Source organism: Ostrea edulis, chromosome 7, assembly GCF_947568905.1.
Source record: "Ostrea edulis chromosome 7, xbOstEdul1.1, whole genome shotgun sequence".
Lineage (NCBI taxonomy): Eukaryota > Metazoa > Mollusca > Bivalvia > Ostreida > Ostreidae > Ostrea > Ostrea edulis.
In genome coordinates, this window is record NC_079170.1 from 43,870,244 (window position 1) to 43,892,677 (window position 22,434).

Below are 22,434 nucleotides of genomic sequence, written 5' to 3' on the forward strand. Positions count from 1 at the left end.
TCAGATGGTTAGGTCGAATAACAAAGCCAAATTTGTGAACAAACAAAACATAAACACATTTTATATTTAGAAGCTGAGGCAGAATTTAGGACTTAATTTTGTAAACAATTTCGATCAAACTAAGGTCGCGAATACTTGTAATTCTATCAGGACAAGAAGAAATAGGAATAATTAGGGCAAGAGGAAACGGAAACAATTAGGACTAGGGAAAATGAGAACAATTAGGACTAGAGGAAATGGAAACAATTAGGACTAGGAACAATTAGGACAAAGGGAAATGGGAACAATTAGAACAAGAGGAAATGTAGTGAACACTTAGTAATAGAGGAAATGTCATGAACAGCTAGGATTGGAGGAAATGTTGTGAACAGTTAGGATTAGAGGAATGTCATAAACTGGGCATTTTCTGTGAACTTTGCTGAATTTATGGTGTATGTTAGAGATACCATCCAAGCTCAAACTCGTGCATCGTCAGTTTAAAAATTTCCCAAACAGGACCTGGTCTGTATTGGCTTCAAAGTTTCCACATGAGGTATATCAATCTCAATCCCAATTGTAATGTAATCAAATTCTATAAACAAATATACACATGGAGTGTAATGTGTGCTAAGTGCTATGTACGGCAGGAAATAACCAAAACATATGTGGAGATTTAAATGCATGATTCGCAGCACATTATGGAAGCTGATGGGTACCAGGGTATATAATTAGTATTCATCTAACTGGCGGTAGCTTTTTAATTTATCTGGCAACAGCCACTTGGTTTATACATGGCGGCTGCCAATTTCAAAAACAATTTAATTAATAATGCTGAATGATTATTTTTGAAAGATTTAGAATAGTACGCAAACAGGTAGCATCATATTTCTTTCTTGCGTAAACTTTTTACTCCTAAATTGGAAGGGGTGGAGGGGGCTCCGTTCGTCCTTCAATTCATCAATTCATTCATTATTACAACCAAAAGGGTGGGGTGGGACCGATCCGACAATTAATCTTGCTTTACATATGAAAATAACTTATTTTGCTTATTGTGAAAATAACGAAAGATTAACGTGGTCAAATAAGTCAAGGGTCAGCCCCTGGTTCTACACGCCTGATACATTGATATATTAAGCACGCATGAAGATTTTCTCGTGCGCAAATTTGTCAACATTTAACATTATGAACATGCAATTACATGATGTTTTGAATTAACAGCACAATTGACAAACAATAATGCTATTAATGTTATGTTTATTTACAAAATACATATTAGTAAGTATTGGAGAGGGAGATTACAGGAGTTTCACTTCTTTCAGAGAGAGAGAGAGAGAGAGAGAGAGAGAGAGAGAGAGAGAGAGAGAGAGAGAGTCAGATAATAAATGGAGGTCGCAAGTTATATTAAATGGCGGCCGCCGCATAATTTATTATTATTATTTTATTCATTTATAAAGCGCAAAATTACATAAAGTTTCTATGCGCTGTACAATGTTTGATAAATGAAGGAAAGGTCTTCAAAGATAACGAACAGTGATCAATCTCACAACTCATACGCAATGCAAAGTAGAGAAAGTTTGGCAGACACGGACCCCTGGATATACCAGAGGTGGAATCAGGTGCCTATGAGGAGTAAATATCCCCTGTCGACCGGTTACACCCGCCATGAGCCCCATATCTTGATCAGGTAAACGGAGTTATCCGTAGTCAAAATCAGTGTGCCAAGAACGACCTATCAATCGGTATGAAACACGTCAGACAGCATTGTTCCATTGCATTGGCAAACTAGATCGTTATAACGACCACATAATTTGCGAAATGCTGACTTTAAACGAAACTGTTGGAACTCCTCTACCATTAACTTGGTCGGCAGTAGTCTGCTTCGATTTAAAAACTGACCATAAGCAGAACAAGCTCTTGCGTATCGAATGAGTTGAGAAATATAAACACCATATGCAGGTGATAATGGAATATTGCTACATAAATTAGCTGCAATAATGTTGCCCTATCCATTTGTTTCTTATTCTGACGTTTTCGGGATCCCTAAAAAAAAAAAATTAAAAAGGGTTACATTATTGCAGCTATACATAAATATGTTAAGTTGACGATGGAGAAGCTGAAATCATCCGGTTTGTCATAAAGTTAAGTTGTTACATGTATATAATGTGTGTAAATAATTATATAGCGGATTACTTCACATCGTTTGCAGAAAATACTCTGCAGTTGACCTATTTTAATTCCGATATCTATTCGTGAATGATTGCGTAGTGGTGCACGTGATAGTACACATATTTTTTATCGCTTGGCTGATAAGCAGAAAACCGCTTGGAGTGGGTCACCGTTGTTTAATAATTAGGACGTGTGGCCGTCGGTGCTCATATCAACAAAAATAAAAGATTGCCTAAAAACGTGAGAAAGTATGTCGACTCGTTGGAGAGATTGTAAGGTACGAACTTGTGTGTATGTGGCTTATTTATCACAAAAATAGTTCATAGCCTGCGCTTAAAAAATATTTGTTTACTAATAAGAACGAAAATATTGTGCTTTGTCAGGGCAATACCAACTGTTGTGAAATGTAAATGTAGCATCAACGCAGGGCGTTTTTGAACACGAATATTGAGTTTTACATGTGAGTTAATATCCAAGTTTAATCAAAATTTCCTATTCTATGAAACGGATGTTACGTATGACTTCTTAGCGTAAGAGAACGTGTGTACTATTACATGTACTACACTGTAAATATGGAATCACCAATCTAAACTGTACTTCGAGTTAAATATGGTATTAAACGACTCATTTGTAATTGATATTGTTCTCAACCTCTTTAATGAATTATGGGTATATATTATTTGAAAAGGTAAGACATAATAAACTATTATAATGCCCTGGATTATCTCTTATGTCATTTCCTGTATTTACAGGGTTGGATGGATTCCAATTTGCCGATGACGTCTTCTAGCGACGAAGCCTGCAAATTCTTTGATGCAGCCATTATACAGGTATCAAACTGCATTTAAGTTATAGATTTTGTCATGTTATTATTCCATGTGCATACACTTAAAAAGCTGGTGACGTCTCGAGAGCGACAGGCACATGTGCAAAATCTTTTGAATGGACCAGGAAAAAGAAATAATATCAAATAATATTATTTGAAAATTTGCGTTATTCCTCGTCTCCAGAATTGTTTATTGCTGTGAAGAGGGGAAATAAATAAATGAATATCCCGTTATGATGAAATTAAAAAAAGAAAGATTTAAAACGTTGTTGTTGTTTATCAAATTGCGATGGAAATATATTAACCCTTTCTCTACCGGTACATTTTAGAGGTTTTTAAAGACTAAATGACAATATTTTTAAATCGAGTTACATCTGCATGTATCACGATTTTAGGTAGGCATGTGATATATAATTTTGTTACGAATTGGACAGGGAACATTTTTTTCATAAAGTTTGTCATGTTATCCCATGACCCCAAAGAGTTCTACGGGGTCAAAGGTCATTTAAGTGCACATTTTTGCAATCTTTTTTCTCTGGAATATATATATTACAACCCCTCTCACTGGATTCGAGTCAAAAATAGGAAATTCTAAATGCATAAGCTGATATGTCTTTTAAAATACTACAAAAACATCACAATCAAATTAATCAATTTTATTGACAAACAAATATTTTTGGTTGCTAAGTAACAACACTCATGGTGTAATTTTGACCATAATTTGCCTTTCTACATCCATTCGACACAATTTAAACATAGTTACATTGCATGATGATTAGTAAATGTCACATTATTTTAAAAATATAATCTTTAACTAGATCTCAATCATTTTAAAAGGTTTATAACAAAAAATATAATCAAGAGAATTAAGGTCAAAGGTCATAAAATGAAAATTTCGTACTTCATATACATATTCATCATTTTCTAATAATATGACGTTTTGCCATTGTATCCCACTAAATAGTATAAATATTGCAACATTAAAACAAAGATCTTTCCTGTTAAAATCTAAAAAAAATCAATTTTTTTATATTCAAATATATTTGGTTGCTAAGCAACAACACCATTATGATATCAAATGCTATGCGAAAATAATGCCCGTTTTTCCTCCCCAAGTTCATTGTACATGTATACGAATGTTCAAGTACTTACTTTCAATCACTAAATTTAAATGTACTTGCATTATATTTAATAAAAATTGTTCTTCTTATATTCAACCTCTTAAAACATATTTCTAGACATAATTCTTGATACTAGGTTGTTCCGATAGGGGCATGCGTTGACCAATATCTGTGTATCGACTGGAACTTCTCAGCAGACATGTATAAGATAATGCCCAAAAATCTGAAGAAAAAAAAAGAAAGATTGTTTATACTTAGCCCCAATATACTGATGTATTCTCAGAGCTTTTGAATACTCAATTGGCTCTGTAAATGTTTTCTATAATCAAGGCCCTCTGAAAATTATGCGTTTAATTACTTGTAAAATTTTATCTTTAATAAATGTGTTAGATGCACAGCCAGATTAATTTTGGTAAAGGTAATCTTATAAAATGCATTTTATTATTCGTTTTAAACTGGAAATCACTGTCACACTATCGGTACTTTAAAACTAGTAATACATGTACAGTTCCTCTTCAGTGAGAGGCTTCGAACTTCCTTGGGAAGCATATGACAACCCTTCCCCCTAGATATGACCATCACAGCATAATGGTTGGTGGCAACACAGATGGAGAAAACCAAATCTTCTGTCAAAAACAGCTTCATAAAATCTGCAATTCTCTGAATAATCAGGTCCCATATCTGAAAATAAAAATGCAAATAAAATCAGTATTGGCCATCATACCTTATTTGTCAGCATTTAAAACACTTAGCATACCTTATAATTAGAAACAGAATAATGATTTTCCGTGTTTTGTCTCTTTTTGTATGCATGTTATATCTAGTAATGCAACGATAAACAGTAAAATGGTACACGCATATTAGTGTACCATAATGCCATGATTCCATTTGTGAATGTATTATCTGGATTCATTTGAATGTTAACTAAATGTATACGGATTTAACCCTATATTCAACCTCAAAGAGTCATACCAACTGCATGCTAGGTTGTCACTCCGAATGAAATGCCACAGTTCTTGGATCAGGTGTCCCTGTGTCCTCCACATCAACATACTTCCAATGCATGTCTGGATTTGCCAGTAGACTGTCACTAGTGGAAGATACCTGGAAGCTTCCCACTAAATATTGGGATGTCAATAACCTTTTTAAAGATGAAAAAATACAATTAAGAATTATAGGTTTGTGTTTTAAAGCAGAATATAAGCTTCATGATAGTAAGGGACAGTTTCGCACGAAAGTACTGATCATATTTATTTAAAGATAGAGATGTCCTATATTTGAAGTGTTATTTGGTAAGGGATTACATACATAGTTATTTCGGATTTCAAATATTTCGGTTGAGCATCACTGAAGAGACATTATTTGTCGAAATGCGCATCTGGTGCATCAAAATTGGTACCGTATAAGTTTTACATACATATGTTAGAAATCAAATGAATGGAATATTTCATTATACTTTGCGAGTGTAGCAGAGTGCGTATTGAAAAAAAAACCCACTATACATCATGGAGGTGTTAGCATTATGCCCAACATATACATGGGAGCAAATACTGAAGAAATTCAGGTTAAAATATACAGTGTCCAGCGAAAATATTGTGCCTCTGAGGGAAATTGAATGGCCCCAGATTTAAAGTAGAATTGAATTGGTTCTTCATTGTACACAGTGTCTAAATTACTTGGCATGGTACTCTGATGGGGTGTGGATTTAGTCGATATTAGAGAAAATCTAAGCAAGAAGTGGGCAGATGGCCATCAGCTCAAAGCACACCAGCATGTATTGATCATATAATTAAATGCTTTTTCAATAGCCTGTCATAACCAGATTTTGATTGATGTTAACCCCCCCCCCCCCCACGCACACACCTTTTGTCCCAAACAAACATTTTGTTTTTATTTCTGTTGCAATATGAAGAAAAACCTCAAATTACGGTAATAAATTCTATTATTACGATAATACAATAATGCAATATATGCTTTCCTAACAGATTGTGTTTTCTTTTCATAGAAAGATTTTTTTTTATAAACATAGAAAATCTTGGAAAATAGCCTCCGCAGCAATGGTCATGAATGCCCAGTCTGATTAAAACCATCCCACCCTTTTCTCATCGTACACTAAATCCACCCTCTTCTTACACTCGCGCGTCAGGTGAGGAGATACCAAAGGGGGGGGGGGGGGGGAGGGTCAGACTGATTAATGCCGGACCAGGACAGATTAATTGATGTCAGATATGTTCAGTTCTTAATAAACAATTGGGTGTTATACACTTGGTTTAGATATCATAAAATATAAATATTTTCTTTCATGAAACGACAAATTATGGCATCAAATCGCGGTTAATATATTAATCGTGCATTTTTCATAACATGACATAACCGCGAACGTTTTTTTTTTCCTAGTCGGCCTATGTGGCTACATCAATTTACATGTTTATACTGAATGCATGATCGTTTGGGTCATCCTGCAACAGGATATCCAAGGTATCTTCAGACTTCTTCATCTGACATCAGGTCCTTTTCAAGATGTAAAATACAATACAAGCGTTTGTTGTGTTGTTGTTTTCGTTGAAACGGAAACACGTGTGTTGCCCGTGGACACTTTCAGAAAACCCCGCGGTCGCGATCCGGATCACGGGGGAAAAAGTATTATATAATACAATATGCAGACTGGTCTTTTTGTTTTCTTTGTTTGGCAGAAAAAATTATTTCTATACCGAATAAATATTACATAACGTTTATATCTGAATTTGAAGTATTTTTTTTTAATTCACTCTACCGATGTAACATTCTCGTTAGGTGTTTTATGAAGTTACAATACAAGTAGGTGGTGTAACTGTTATTTACCAATAATGGTTTTTATACTTCTTTTTTTTAAAGCAGAGAATACCTGGCTGATTATTTCATACATATATGGATATTGTTTTAGTGTATCAAAAAGTATTCATATTACCAACAGAGGACAATACAAATAGTTTTCACTACTTTATTGTGCGATGCGCGTCGATCGCTTTCAGCACCGACGTTTTATCGCTAATTTTAAAGAAAACCGCGCAGCATGTCCCAATTTCATTTTATCGTAATATAAAAACTAACAAGAATTACAACACGAATAAGGGCCCATCAAAACGAAAATTTCCTGTACTTTTACAGGCTGTATTTACTTTTCCCTATTTCCATATATGAATATTGGTAAAACGCCGATCTGTTTAAACATTTAGAAATAAAATTGTAAGAAAGCGTACATGTGCAAAAAATAGCTATTTTCTTATAAATTTGCCAGGCATTAGAAATAATTTTTATATGTTCTGAAAGCAGGGAATATGTGCTTTTCAAAAATATAAAAAATAGTGCATTCATACGGGAGATTAAAAAAATCGCATCGAGGGGGGAAATGGCCTTGCGACAAAGCGTTGCGTCATATTTAGACGAAGCCATCTTTCGCTTTAAATGCTTTTATTAATTTAATAGCTTTATTTACTTAACTGATTTTTACATAGTTAAAAAATAGAGAAAATTTCCAAAAATATGATATATAGATCATATATCTTATGACCGTAGTTTGAAAGATTTAGAGGCACTCCTTTTGCGCTGTCCCGTTTTTACGCGCCACCGGTCAAATTGACCGGTACGGTAGAGAAGGGGTTAAACAACATCCATACATTCCGTGACTTCTGTGACCTTTTTATCATTAGGAGCATAAGTATATTGTAATATCATAATCGTATTTATTTGTACTTTTTCTAGTTAATTTGCTCTCTTGTGTAGATGACAAGTTTATACGAAGACAGTGAGTTAGGTGGTACAGGAAATACATTGAAACAAATGATGGAAGCAGATCCTGATTTCGGTAAGGCGGATTAAATTGGGAGTTTTCCAATAAAGAGGTATGTAGGTAGGCAGATGTTCTTCAGGGAAGAGAAAAATACCTAGCGCCCCCCCCCCCTCCCCGCTAAGTACCACATCAGTCATCTGGTGTATCCAGGGTTCCAGGTTTACCCAACTCTCTATTCTCTTATTTTGTATTGTTTGTAGGAGATAATATGAGATTGATCATTGTTCATTATCTTCTCCTATCATGAATGTGTTTTTTATACATTTGTGAATTTCTTGACATTGGTGAATTTGAAACGATCCAGACTAAATATTAATTCGCCAGTCATTTTATCTATTTTAAAACCATACGTACACGCATTGCCCTCAAAATATGGATAGAAAATGAGAAATGCACATTCTAAAACCATTACACGGATGCTTTTTCTGTTTTTGTTGTAAGGTTCATTTAATCATTTGACCATTGACTACATGTCTATAGAATGCAGAACAGGGGTACATTTAGAATTGTATAATATGTTAGTTTTACATTTGTTTGAAAACATTATTACAACAACCTATATGTAAGTGTTACTCTAATTGATGAGATATATCCCATGCTTTCCTCCTGTTATACACCATAGGAAAATAGCATCCGACCATCCGTGGGATATAAGATATTTCCAAATAGTGTGTAGCAAAATGTTTCAAATTGCAGGACACATTTCAAGCTTAAGTTTTATACATGTATATACACATTGATCATATGTATTTTGATGGACGTTTTTACCACTTAAGTAACATGTATCTGTAGTATAACAGCTGTAAACAGCACCACCCTGACAAATTCTAGCGGTTTCAAATTAGGGGACTTTCATTCGTGAAAGGGATTCAAAATTACACAAACCCAATGTAATACGTTTGTAGTAAACCACGTTGTTGTTTTTTCTCTCAAAGTTATGGGTCAAGTTTTGGTGAATACTCTGAAATACGCTTGTTCCCAGTGTGATAGGGAGGCTGTAACCAAGGCACTGGATGGGATCTCCAATCTAGCCCTAAAACAGGAAGTGACAGACAGAGAAAGGAAACACGTGACTGCCCTGAAACTTGTGACCGAAGGGTGGGTTGTAATTTGTTTTCCATGTCCACTAGAAATCCATTGGAACTAGATGAGGACCCGTGCAAGCGCAGGAAATTGGATTAGTTACTCTAAAGGATGTACGGACAACAACTACTGAAGATTGCACTGTACTACCCATTCGATGCTGTTCTGAAATGCTTCACTACATTAGATTTTTATTCTGTTGTGTGCATTATGCAAGATTTAGAACCAGGGGAGGGGGGATGGGGTGAGGTCTAGCTTTCTACCCCTTTCGCTAAACCTACATTTCTCCTCCTAATTTTCTTTTGATGCATGTATTTATCAATTAATGCATGTACATGTACAAACCCATTTAATTTTGACCGGTATCACCCGCATAGAGTCCTATATCTTGATCAGGTAAACGGAGTTATCCGTTGTCAAAATCAATGTGCCAAAAATTACCTAACAATCGGTATAAAAGACGTCAGACAGCATTTGAACCAATGATAGGTTGTATTGCAAACTAGATCGTTATAACGACCACACAATCTGCAAAATGCTTATTTTAAACGAGACTGTTGAAACCCCTGCACCATAAACTTGTTTGTTAGTAGTCTACCTAACGTTAAAAACTAATAAGAAGCAGAATACGCTCTTGCATATTGAATTCGTTGAGATATTTACACCATATGCAGGTGATATTGGAATATTGCTACATATATATGAGACGATGATGATTGAAAAGTTGAAATAATCCCGAGTGGTGTCTTTTATCGCGAGTTCAAATGGATATATCGAATTGATATAGAAATGAATTTTTTTATGGATAAAACGTCTTCGATATAAAAACAGGTCAGCTAGAAAGGAACATAATTCGTGCCCATGGATATTCAAACAGACCGTTCAAAGACCTGAACACCAAAGACTACGAAGATATTGTATATCTAAGAATTTGATGATACAAATTACGATAACTCAGGGAATTAACTAGTCGGGGAATCACAGAATTTATTCATTTGATAGTATAAGATTAGAATATGTATGGACGAAGGAAGATAAAGGGTATGTGGGAATATACACATGTAACCATTCGTTACTTATTGAATTAAAAGTTTAATCTATGTGGTAAACATTTCTCTTCTTTCTTAGAAAAACTTTGCAAGCTGTTGAGACATATAGAGAGATCCTTACCGATTCTCCAACAGACCTGATGGCGTGTCTGTTTGCTTACTTTAAATATTATGAACTCGGGATGTCTAAGGAAATGCTCGACATTATGAAATTTGTGGTGGAGGCATACAGCTCAGAAACACCAGGATACAGGCGAGTCTTTTGTTCTGAAGGTCAAACAATTATTGTTTTTATTATATGCGATTTTAATACTGAATACTTTAAGGAAGTTAACTCCTGAGATTTTAAGCACAACTGCACAGAATGTTACAACTAAGTTTTAACTGGTTCAATACTGATCCCATTAGTGCAAACATATTATGCATCTATTACTGAACCTTATTCAGTTGAACTTTTTTTGCGTCAATTAAAATTTTAAAAGGGTTTGGCATGGACTATATGTTGTGTTGGAAGGCTTTATTAATCAAAAATTTCTAAATCTGCATGATATTACAGTTTCTGTTTCATTCAATACACCTTCTATTTTCATACGCCTGAACGTGTATTTCAGTTTTATAATTTATAATACAAGTAGTTTAGGCTTGGAACTAGTGCAATTATTGTAATTTATCAATTTTGGTTGATATATTTTTGCAAATAGAACACCGATTTTTTAATACTTTAAATTAATTTACTCGAAATATTTTATTAAAATTCAGTATTTTCACCAATAATTTAAGTTTTGCTCTCTAACCCCCAATTTTAACTACTATTCTAAAATTATAAGAAATTGGCATTTCTACTAATACATTGTATGTCCTTTTAAACTCTCAAATTTGATATCATGAATGTTTTCGTATCTCAAGTGCAAAAAGGTCATTATTTATTTTCATTACTAGTATTAAACTTTAAAAAAAAAAAAAAATCTGCATTGTTAGCAGACATGATAATGCATCGATTTTATGTAATGAATGATTTGTGTTGCTTATGTTCTGTTGATACCAACAGACAAATCAAGAACTAGTCAATTTTAAGTGCAGATAGGTCATGATTAGAACACGGTATATGAAACGAAGTGAGAGGTTTGATTTTAATCAGACTGTTTTCTTTTGGAATTGTTTTTTTTTAAAGGAAATATATTAATGCTAACGTATCAAGACATAAATACTACATATACATGAAGGAAGATACCAGCTAAAGTTTAACAGCTTGGTAATCCGCGAACATTTTACTTCGGATCTGAAGATTCCATTGCATCATGGGCCATTCCATCAATGAATTGAAACTTGTAACTGTGTAATTGCAGCGATACTGTATCAAAAAACATCTGTATATATTGGCCAATTGTATTTTGAATTAATGCACATATATATATATATATATATATATATATATATAATTTCAATTATATATATATATATATATATATATATATATATATATATATATAATTGAAATTATGTACAATAGCACCATCCTCGCCTGGAAAGCCTTTGCTCACGAAGAAAACTCACAGCTCGTGGAAGCCGAACAAGAATCATACAAGGTTTGTGTTACTCTAAACAAGAGAGACATTTTAATTACTTTCATGTAGAAATCTTTGCGTTTACTTTTTAATGTATTTTTATTTGTGTTGCTCCATAGGGTTCATAATCAAATCATCGGATATATTTTTATTTTTCGGTATCAGGTCCATAGACCATGGTTCTGTTACTGCACAATGTGTATAATGCGACTTAAAGAGATTTAAAGTACAATGTATGAAATATATGTTGGGCAATATACCGGTAATGCATCATGAACAACATTCACTGAGATGTAATTCGTTGAACAGAGCCTGGCAGTTTCATCTGGGGAGGCATTTGCAATCCATACGATGGCACATATCCATCTAGAAAGGGGCATGCTGGATGTTGGTTTGGCATTTCTTCAAAGTAAAGCTAAATATTGGGAGGTAAGGAGCAACGGATAGTGTGTGTGTGAATTTCATTCCTTTAACAGGTTCTTGGAATTGCAATGATTTGTCAGAGTCTGCATGTTGTGGTCTTCAACGTTTTTTTGCTCCTGCTTTACATTTCTATAATCTATGTCCGCAGGTATGTGTAATGTATATATATATATATATATATATATATATATATATTAAAAGAAATCGTACCGTACACAAATAAAAAACATTAACGTAAGCGCTTTCATTTTATAATCCTCAGCCGTTACTTTTTAAAATAGTATATTCTATTTCTTTTGATATCTTATACCGGACACGGTGATATTTTAAAAACACAATTTGGATATATATATATAAATATACACGATTAAATTCTTGCAGATAATTATCAAATTTTCTAAATGAAATGAGTCATTAAAAACTACACTAGTAAAATGAAATTGTAAAACGTATTTCTTTTGTAGTCTTCAAATCTGGCCTGTCACATAGCATGGCACGAAGCTCTGTTTCTTTTGGAAAAGGTACATTCTGCTTCAAAGATTACAAGTCAAAAGAAAACCACATAATGTTTTATTTGATTTGTTTAGCATTATTTGTATGCATATTGATATTTTTGATATTTCAGGGACAATTTGATGATGCAGTTAAAATATTTGATGAACAGGTAAATCATATAGCATAATGATGTGTAAGTTCTGTTAACGAAATGGAACGACGACCAGGGTAGGAGTAAACACAAAAACCAATACAAAATTGTTCTCCCTGTAAAATATTACCGAGATGCATGCATAACATTTCAACATTACTGATTATCAGTACAGTTTAGTGAAAATCATTTATTCACACCAGACAGTACTCTTCAGACCTCATACACTTGATTGGATTCCAAAAATCAGATCTGGTGTGACAGTTCTTCACCATAGTAGTGCTTAACATTACATTGAATTCATTTGATACAGTCTCAGTCTGTGTTCGTATCCGAACATCTCATGACTTTCATTCGTTCAAATTAATGTCCTATAATAAGTGTAGAATGTGGAAAGTTGAAAAGAATCCCATAGGGAGCCAGGTTAGAATAGGTCGTCAGTACTCCTTGATTCTAGTAAGAGGCGATCAAAAGGGGCGGTCCTTTGGATAAGACCGTAAAAACTGAGGTCCCACGTTAGAGCAGGTGTGGTACGATAAATACCCCCCTCTTCTCAAAGAACGTGAGCGCTGATATTAAGCCTAAAGTTTGCAACCTTCAACGGCAATGGTGACGTTTCCATATGTGTGAACGATTCTCGAAAGGAACATTAAACAATATACAATGAATTAATTAACATTAAAATCCATTAATTATATAGCTGAATCTACATGTTGTATTTATTATAAAAGTCCTCATAAATCTGTGTTTATCTCTTTGATTTTACAGATAATAACCCGAGCTGCCACTGGTGGAAATTTCAATGATGCTTCATCATTATTGTATCGATTGTCTTTTGAAGGTACACATTTATCATAGCCAATTTACGATAATTTTCGACTGTCCTGGAAATGAAAGTAATAATTAAAATGATCGAAATTTGCGTATTACTTCCAATTAAAAGTTTTGTTGACAATTTATTGACAATTTCTTCTTGTTTGTTAGAGCGATGTTCAAATGACCGACTCATTTTTTTTTTGGCTTGTTGGTTGGTATCTTAGTTTGCGTTTCTTTGGAGAATGTTCAATATATTTAAACATGTCATTAGCTCTGTTGAGGTATTAATCATAACATGGATCAATAATTTAATTGTATTTCTCCATTGTTTTTTAACCGCCTCATACGCACGTAGTTGTATGTAGTCGTACACATTAAACAGGTACCCTAGGTGCATGTGATTTAAGATACTTTATGTTTGATAGATGTACAAGTTCCACAGCGATGGAAAAGTGTCCTTGGACTTGTAGACAAGTTTTATGAACAACACAGATGGATATATATTGACGCACACATCCTCTTTACTTTATATCGAAATGGGGAAAAAGAGCGAGCAAGTGAAATGCTGGAGAAGTTGAAAAGTTTCGTCAAGTAAGAATACTGCTGTGTTGATAAACTATCTTACACCATTTCACACCTGGGTGTACACGTAACTGGGATGAGTGTGGTAGTTAAATATTTAATGGTACTTATAAATAGTAATTTACAATTCTGTGAAAGTATTTAATAAACATCAATAAGAAGTATCACTGCTGATGTTCCGAGGATTCCCCAACGTCACATGATGAAAAGAAAGCGAATTAACTAAACCCTTAACGAAAGATAGAAAAACCTATAATTGTTCTCCTTTCTTCAGTGGGTATTTTGAAACAAAATCTATGGAAATAAGGTAACTTCACTTTGAAGGGTTTAAAGAGTGCTGGTACAGAATAACGATACAAATGCATGTAGTAGTAAAGGAAATATTCGAAATACATAGAGAGTATACAATTTCACGGGAAAACATTTGCTTTTCTTAATTTCAATTTAACAACATGGATGAATTCTGAACTCTTCTTCATGGACGTTGAAATCTAAAACATGTGATATGCCATGATATATGCATCCAGTAAGTAAAGGGGTGTGACTGGACTATCAGCAGTTATCCTTACGTTTTATATTCGTGATTTACTTTCATTATATCAGAACTCGTACGGATTCCTCTTCATCTGATAAGTAAGGTATGTAATATTCTGAAGAATGGTTTACCGATACACATGTGAAAGGATAGTAAACAATCTTGGTCATGTAAAAACTTGAAAAATGAGATCAATTTGCGCTTGCAGCTATATTTGAAAAGAAAACCACATATTATTATTGTTGAATCGTGATATGCTAGTACAATACCATTTTACTTTTCTTGAACAACCAAGACTTAACGAAATACTGACTTTACACGATACTGTAGAAACCTCTGTGACATCAACTTATCTGTAAATAGCCTGCATATCGAATCAGGTGGAAGAATTAAACACCATATGCAGGTGATGATGAAATATACATGTACTACACAAAATATGGAAATTTGACTATTGTGAAGCTAAAGCCATGCCGTCGATCTATGTATGAAATATCGTCAAACATTTCTGAAAATCAGTATTCACATTGAAAAATCAGATTTTGTAACGTCATACAACCAATACACTGTGTTATTGTATATATATATATATAGTCTAATTAGGGGGTTTTCGCAAAAAGATATGCAGTATTTGATATGTGAATATACATATGTGCAATTTAGAGATACCACTGGAGCAAACGCCTTAGTGACACATGATGTTGGTATTCCGCTATGTGCTGGAATAACGGCGTTTGAGGAGGGACATTATGAAACAGCAACTAATTGCCTCAATTCAATTCGAACTACACTACACAAAATCGGAGGAAGTATTGCACAGGTAAGAATGTACGAAAAGAAAAAAGATCAAGTGAATTATCTTAACAGACTAAGTTGAAAAAAGAGCACAATTCTACATATAATATAACAATTATTTTCTCCGTTGGAAGTTTGTTGCTTTCATATTACCATTTCTGGTGATTTGACAACCATTAATTTTATATCTACATGTAAATAATCTGTTATAGAGGGACACATTCGTACAGCTGTTAATCCATTCTGCTATAAAGTCCCCTAACCCGGACCACAGGACCCTGGCGAGGACAATACTTAATGAGAGAAAGACAAAACGTGCAGATGATCCTCTGGGTGATCGTCTGATCTCTCTTCTAGAAAACAATGCTTCTGATTAATGTATAAAATAGCGTACGTGATATACGAAAATGCTGGTACTAAGACATAGACGGATCTATATATATATATATATATATATATATATATATATATATATATAATGACGCATTTGCATATGGAGTATCGAAAAAAGTTGCCTCATGTAAGGTTTAACTATGAATAAAGTATATGAATGTATTCAACTATACATTCGCCACATGTTGCATTTTGTCCATTTATAACATATCTGGAAAAATATTGGCTTTAAATATGTATATATACTGCATACATGTACATTATATTCTAATGCATATGAAAAGATAATGTTTCTTTTTAACGTGTCTTTTTTATATATATATTGTCGACATACTTAATAAATTTCTGCACGAGGCACATGGAATTGAGTGGGGAACAGGGGTCATTCTCCCCACATTATCTGGAAATTACCATTATTTTTGTTTATTTTGTTGTGGAAATAAAGATATATTGGGTGACCCCCATCCAATTCATCCAATTCATCTGGCGTGTTGCATACAATTGTTAATCTGTTCTTTACATACTGATTTTGATTAAGGATTATTCCGTTTATCTGATCTCGATATAGGGTTCATTACGGGTATTACCGATCGACTGGTGATGCTTACTCCCTCCGCCCCCCCCCCCCCCCCCCCCCCGGTGTGTCTAGGTGTCCGTATTTCCAAACTCTTAATTTTATATTCCTTTTAAGAATTATGAGATTGACCACTGTTTGTTTTCTTCCCCATTTCATGAATGACGATGTCTGCATTAGTTTTTATATGAAATTCCATTTTCATTTCCTGTTGCCCTTACCACACACAACATATCACGTGGTTGAGGACGCAATGTTGTTCAACGGACTATTTCAAGAAACAAAAAAAAAAATCAATTCTAAATCATATTCACACATACATGTACAGTCGATGTAAGTAAAGAATTTTTGGATGTGACATATTGGTACACATACAATGAAATATACTGAAAATTAACATTCAGTGCTTGTTATATACAAAGAATTACGCAAATTATCATATTAATGTTAAGATCTTGAAACACACTTTTCTAATAAATCTAGCTTGTCCAGAAAGAACCGCCATCTACGAATTTAAAATTTGAAAACGTCTCTATTAAAGGTGTCCGTACAACTTTCACAGCTTTCAAACGTCCTTTGCAAAATAGAGCCATAATTACAAGAAATCCATTGATGAATGGAATCGATAGAAAATGGTCAATTGGAATATTAGTTCAGAATCACATTCCATGAATAACCTGTATAATATTGGTGCTGTAAATATGCAAACACGAGTTCCCGAATTTCGGCAATGCTACCGTAAGTCCACAATCCAAAGTTCATGATTGCAAGCGCAAAGCAATTATATTTAAGACTATTCTCTGCATGGCAAACACGTCTATTCTCGTTGTTATGATTCCATGTTTCATTTGTTACTCAATATCTGCGGATTGTCAGAAGAAACCAGGTTTGTACAAAGGCGAGAATGAGCCTAAGAATGTTTTGTCCAAAGGCAATGGTTTTATTGTTGAAAGAAATCGATTCAAGTTCCAGTACTGCAATGGAATTTAGAATGTGATACACATTGTTCCAGAATGATGTTGCCAACAATATGAAAGATTGCATGTGTAAGTGTTGGTCAGTGGTCGTCTTTATTTTGAACAATCGTTTCAGAACTATGCATGCGATAAGAAGTCCTATTATAGCCGCAAATAAAATGGCAACAAAAATCACATAAAATGTAAATTCAACGGGTATTTGATTCAAGTTTGTCAATCGCTGTACATGTCAAGACGACATGTAAGGAAAATCCAAGTACATCGACTTCATAGATAATTAAAAGGGTACTTATGAATAAAAGTCATTTTCCAACTTCTATATTTGACCTCCTCCAATACACTTGGGAACAGAAATCCAATGGCCATCATCGTAAATTCAATAGTGACTGATGCAGAGATGACTTCATGGATTTCTTGACTATTTCCGAAACATTTCTCGTTTGTGTCGTTATAAAGTGACGTGGCGTTTTTAGGGTATTTCTGTCCATGTTCAAACATCCCCGACGATTTGAAAAGATAAGCGTTCATCCAACCACAAACATTGGTTACAGTTATGATCATCCGTAGAACTTTTCCTACATTTGTTAGCTGTCTGCCATAGTATTGTCAAAATATAAGCACGATCACTTGGGTCCATATAAATGTAATTTTCACAACTAAATATAATGTTAGAAAAGTTTGGTGAACACGACCATCGTGCAGATGTTCATCATACGTAAAAGTATTAAAGGTGAATCCACAAGGAAAAATAATAAATAAGAGAAACTGTATCACCGTCCCCGTATTTGTTTAGAGGACTTGTTTTTTCTTCAACTATTTCAAGAAATCAGATAGTCCCAAAGCACAATTGTGTAGCGTTGCGATATTCAAAGCGTTCATTAACAAGGCTATGAAGAGGATGGCAACGGCCTAAGCTCCAATGGAGAAATATATGAGCATGGTAATCATTACCGCCATTTTGTCCTGGAAGACAATATGTGACCACTCTGCGCCAAAGATAACGACTGGTATAACAACAAAGCATCAACTCATGGATAATAAGATTGGACCAGTCCCTAAAATCAAAAACAAAAAGTGCTATTAGTTTTTAAATATTGATTAATTTTCAATGCACAGCGAAACATTCTATCTATTCATTTTATTAAATTCTAATGTATGGATATTTCGCAGGGAAAACGTTTAACCCCAAATCAATGCTCTTAACATAGAGAGTGAGATAAAAAAAATTGAAAACTTCATAAAACGCTGATGATCGATACTATGGAGAATTTTCACCTATGAAAAAGATTCAGTAAAATATATTTCAAATACTATAGAATCATTAAAATTAATTGGAAGTGTTCGTGAATAGTTAACATTTTTACGGTTTCGTTAAGATAAAAATTCTTTATCTGACTTTCCTATACAGAAGCAATGTATGACTTGTGTATTTCATTGCAGTTTAAATATCTACTGCTTCCAAGGAAATACTTCCACTAAGTTCGAAATAACCCAACGTAAATCATTGATAAAATTATGCAGTTGATTGTATATAGGTTTAAACATCTGCATGTAAAAAAGGAAATATTTTTTTTAGGAATATAACACATACAATGAGATGGAATGGAACATTTTGTGTTTTATACTTACACTAAATACAATGCATGTTGTTAAACACCACTCTGATTCCACGTACAAGTACTCTGAAGTTGAAATAAAAAATATGCTAGAGTTCCTCATTGACAATATCTTCGTTGTCTTTGGTGATCAGGTCTTCCAACAGTCTGTTGGAATTCCCATGGGCATGAATTGTGCTCCTTTGTTAGCTGACCCGTTTTTATATTCATATGAAGCAGAATTTATTCAAAAACTTCTACGTGAGAAGAAAAAATCTCTCGCTGTGACCTTCAATTCCACTTCTAGATATATCGATGACGTTTTGTCTATTAACAATGATAGCTTTCATTCATATATCGATTTGATATATCCCTGTGAGCTCGAAATAAAGGACACCACAAAGTCGTCCACTTCTGTTTCATACTTAGATATTTAATTGAAAGTAGACATTAACGGCAAACTAACAACTCAACTGTATGACAAACGGGATGATTTCAGCTTCTCCATCGTCAACTTCCCATATTTATGTAGCAATATTCCATTATCACCTGCATATGGTGTTTATATATCTCAACTGATTCGATATGCAAGAGCTTGTTCTGGGTATAGTCAGTTTTTAAATCGAGGTAAGCTACTGACAAACAAGTTGATGGTACAGGGATTTCAACAGTCTCGATTGAAGTCAGCATTTCGCAAATTCTATGGTCGTTATAACGATCTAGTTCGTTAATACAACCTCGCATTGGGTCAAATGCTGTCTGACGTGTTTCATACCGATTGCTAAGCCGTTCTTGGCACACTGATTTTGACTGCGGATAACTCCGTTTACCTGATCAGGATATGGGGCTCACGGCGGGTGTGACCGGTCAACAGGGGATGCTTACTCCTCCTAGGCACCTGATCCCACCCCTGGTGTGTCCAGGGGTCCGTGTTTGCCCAACTATCTATTTTGTATTGCTTGTAGGAGTTATGAGATTGATCACTGTTCGTTATCTTCACCTTGCATTGTCTTCATATGATCATTCTTCATATCATATATTGGATTTCATTGCTGGTAAATGAAGGAAAATAGTCAAGTTCATTTATTGTAAATATAAATGTTATGTTACTATATCAAAGTTGTTTCTTTTAAACTTTACACTTTAACGAATGTTTATATTTTGTATATTTCGAAGTAAATAAAAGACCCATGAATTCCATCCTATTATTTTATTTGTATTGCTATTGTTCCTTTAAATAGGCCCGATGGGGTGGGTGTTTCGAATCCGTATTTAATTACACGAGGTGTATGTATTATAAAACATGTCACTATAATAAATTACTCACTTAATTACTTACAGAACGGGACTTCACGGGACCATAGTTATACCGTTGTGGGATAAACTACCTGTATGTTAGAGCTGAAAGCAGGTTTGAATACTATATCTTTCTTCCAATGACAGTGACTTCCAATAGATAGAATCAGTTGCAAAAATTCAATTTAAATCTTATATGTTGATGAAATGAAATTTTCGCAGTATTTCAGAACGAATATATATGTGCATTATCCGTATTCTGTGGAATCATTAGAATTCGTGGTTGCTCAGTTTTCGTGGAATTCGTGAGTATGCCTCATCCACGAATTTACATCCTCAACGAATAAAGAGAACTAGTATACACGAATTTTACACATATATAAATCCACGAAATTACGTCCCCACGAACCCGTAAAAATTCAGCAATCCACGAAAATTGGTCCCCAAGAATGTGAATGATTCTACAGTAATTGGCAATGAAAAACATAATTTGCTTCAGAGATCGATTTAGGTTTCCTATTGTCTGTGATTATCAAGAGTTACATGCACTGGGATTTAGTGATCGGCAATCAGAAGTTTAATTAGTCAATCTGTATAACGCTCCCTTTATTAGAAATTAATTTGAAACTAGAGTGTAGAAGATATTAGTTATACATGTATGTGATGGTTAAAATTATCTATACCTTGCAAGTTATATCTTTCCCGGTCATGATTTACGGTGTATTCTACCACCGTTATTGCAAAAATCAAAGGAATGCCGCTGTCATTATTTTGCGATATGCCTTCAATTCGCGATCCAAGTATCAGAAATTCGCCATTTTCCGAACATTTTGCCAATTGTTGTCATGGAGATTTCAACATATTTCCATTTTATAAAATGTACATGTATAATGAATGTCAAATTTCCAGAGCTACAAAGGAGGAATGCTTTATAAAATTGTTTAATCCCAAACTTGATAGAAAATAACTATGTAAAATTGAAACTGCATTTAACTCAACTCTGTAATTGATTTCCAAGTATTGTCCAATACCGTGTGTATTATACCGCTGCCAGTGTAATTTATTATGACGTCACAAAGGACAATTACTTATGTCGTGATATGTTGACGTTACTTGGCAATATTATTTCATTTTATAACTGTCTGAAGAGGCATTAAAGCCAAAAGCGCTAACAGTGAAATGTTATTCGAGTTTTGTGTTTCTTGACTTTTATTATTAGATATATATATATATATATATATATATATATATATATATATATATATATATATATATAATCTCATTTGAAAATAGGGGAAAGCAATAAACTCGTTAAATTGGCAGATAATGTTAATCCATGAATTATTTTCTTCCTGGCAATGATTCACGTTCGTAATCTCTGATATGCATTGACTTCGGAGGTCATAAATTCGGAAAAAGTAGTACTGCGTTAGTGTTATATTTGTAAATATGCTGGAAGTTGAAACTGACTGATTTTACTAGAAAAAGACGAAATAAAATGTAAATTTAAGCAAAACCCGAATTTTACATCGGCAATCAGAATGATCATTGCAATGATTTAAAGACCACGAAACTAATGCAGATTAAACAAAGATTTCCATAGGGCCCCGTGGCATTCAATTCATCCAATATGCCAATTATATTGAAAATTCCATTTGAAATGTGAAGATAACGAACAATGATCAATCTCATAAATGCTATAAGCAATTCAAAATAGAGAGTTTGGCAAACACAGACCCTTGGATTTACCAAAGGTGGGGTCAGGTGCCTTGGTGGAGTAAGCATTTTTCTGTTGACCGGTAATACCCGCCGTGAGCCCAATAGAAAAAGTTCATTTGAGTTGCACATTTCCGTCATTCTTACTTTTTTAACGTTTAGTACGTTGAGACGATGAAAAGTGAAGATAAGGAAGAGTGATCAATCTCATAACAATCTCATAACGATGCAATATTCCAAAACAAATAAAATGTATAGGCCTAGTTACCCACGTCAGTTTCCATTCTCGTGTTAAGAAATTGATGCATACTTGTATAGTTGAAAACACCCTCAGTTACAGCTTGTATTGTTTAACACCAAAGATTTGAAAAAACAACACATAAAGATATTTGTTTTAATCCACCATCGCCCATAGTATTCCCTTACGCCTTCCCATTGGAGATTCCAACCTTCTCTATTGAACGCCAT

At 34.0% G+C, this 22,434-nt stretch overlaps 1 protein-coding gene, 1 long non-coding RNA gene and 1 pseudogene across 4 annotated transcripts; 1 reads left to right on the forward strand and 2 right to left on the reverse strand.

The window, feature by feature from the left end:
• Positions 1 to 272: 272 nt before the first annotated feature.
• Positions 273 to 16,290, forward strand: LOC125656226 (tetratricopeptide repeat protein 38-like). Of its 3 annotated transcripts, none has more exons than XM_048886841.2 (13): positions 273 to 532; positions 2,898 to 2,975; positions 7,855 to 7,936; positions 8,857 to 9,019; positions 10,133 to 10,306; positions 11,564 to 11,639; positions 11,928 to 12,047; positions 12,506 to 12,562; positions 12,667 to 12,705; positions 13,456 to 13,528; positions 13,929 to 14,094; positions 15,284 to 15,440; positions 15,628 to 16,290. In XM_048886841.2, exons 1-13 carry the CDS (start codon positions 434 to 436, stop codon positions 15,790 to 15,792), a joined length of 1,449 nt encoding a protein of 482 aa, XP_048742798.1. In that variant the 5' UTR covers positions 273 to 433; the 3' UTR covers positions 15,793 to 16,290. The 3 variants fall into 3 exon arrangements, with proteins under 3 accessions (XP_048742798.1, XP_048742799.1, XP_048742800.1); XM_048886842.2 differs by lacking the exon at positions 273 to 532 and adding an exon at positions 2,273 to 2,422; XM_048886843.1 differs by lacking the exon at positions 273 to 532 and having other exon boundaries at positions 7,855 to 7,973.
• LOC125656237 (uncharacterized) lies at positions 3,612 to 7,325 on the reverse strand. Its single transcript, XR_007363075.2, has 4 exons — positions 6,517 to 7,325; positions 5,065 to 5,233; positions 4,593 to 4,773; positions 3,612 to 4,315 (listed from the first exon to the last, which is right to left on the reverse strand). It is a non-coding gene; the product is annotated as an uncharacterized LOC125656237 (long non-coding RNA).
• A 384-nt stretch (positions 16,291 to 16,674) lies between the features above and the next one.
• On the reverse strand, positions 16,675 to 22,250 carry LOC125656496 (uncharacterized; annotated as a pseudogene).
• Between the last annotated feature and the right edge of the window lie 184 nt (positions 22,251 to 22,434).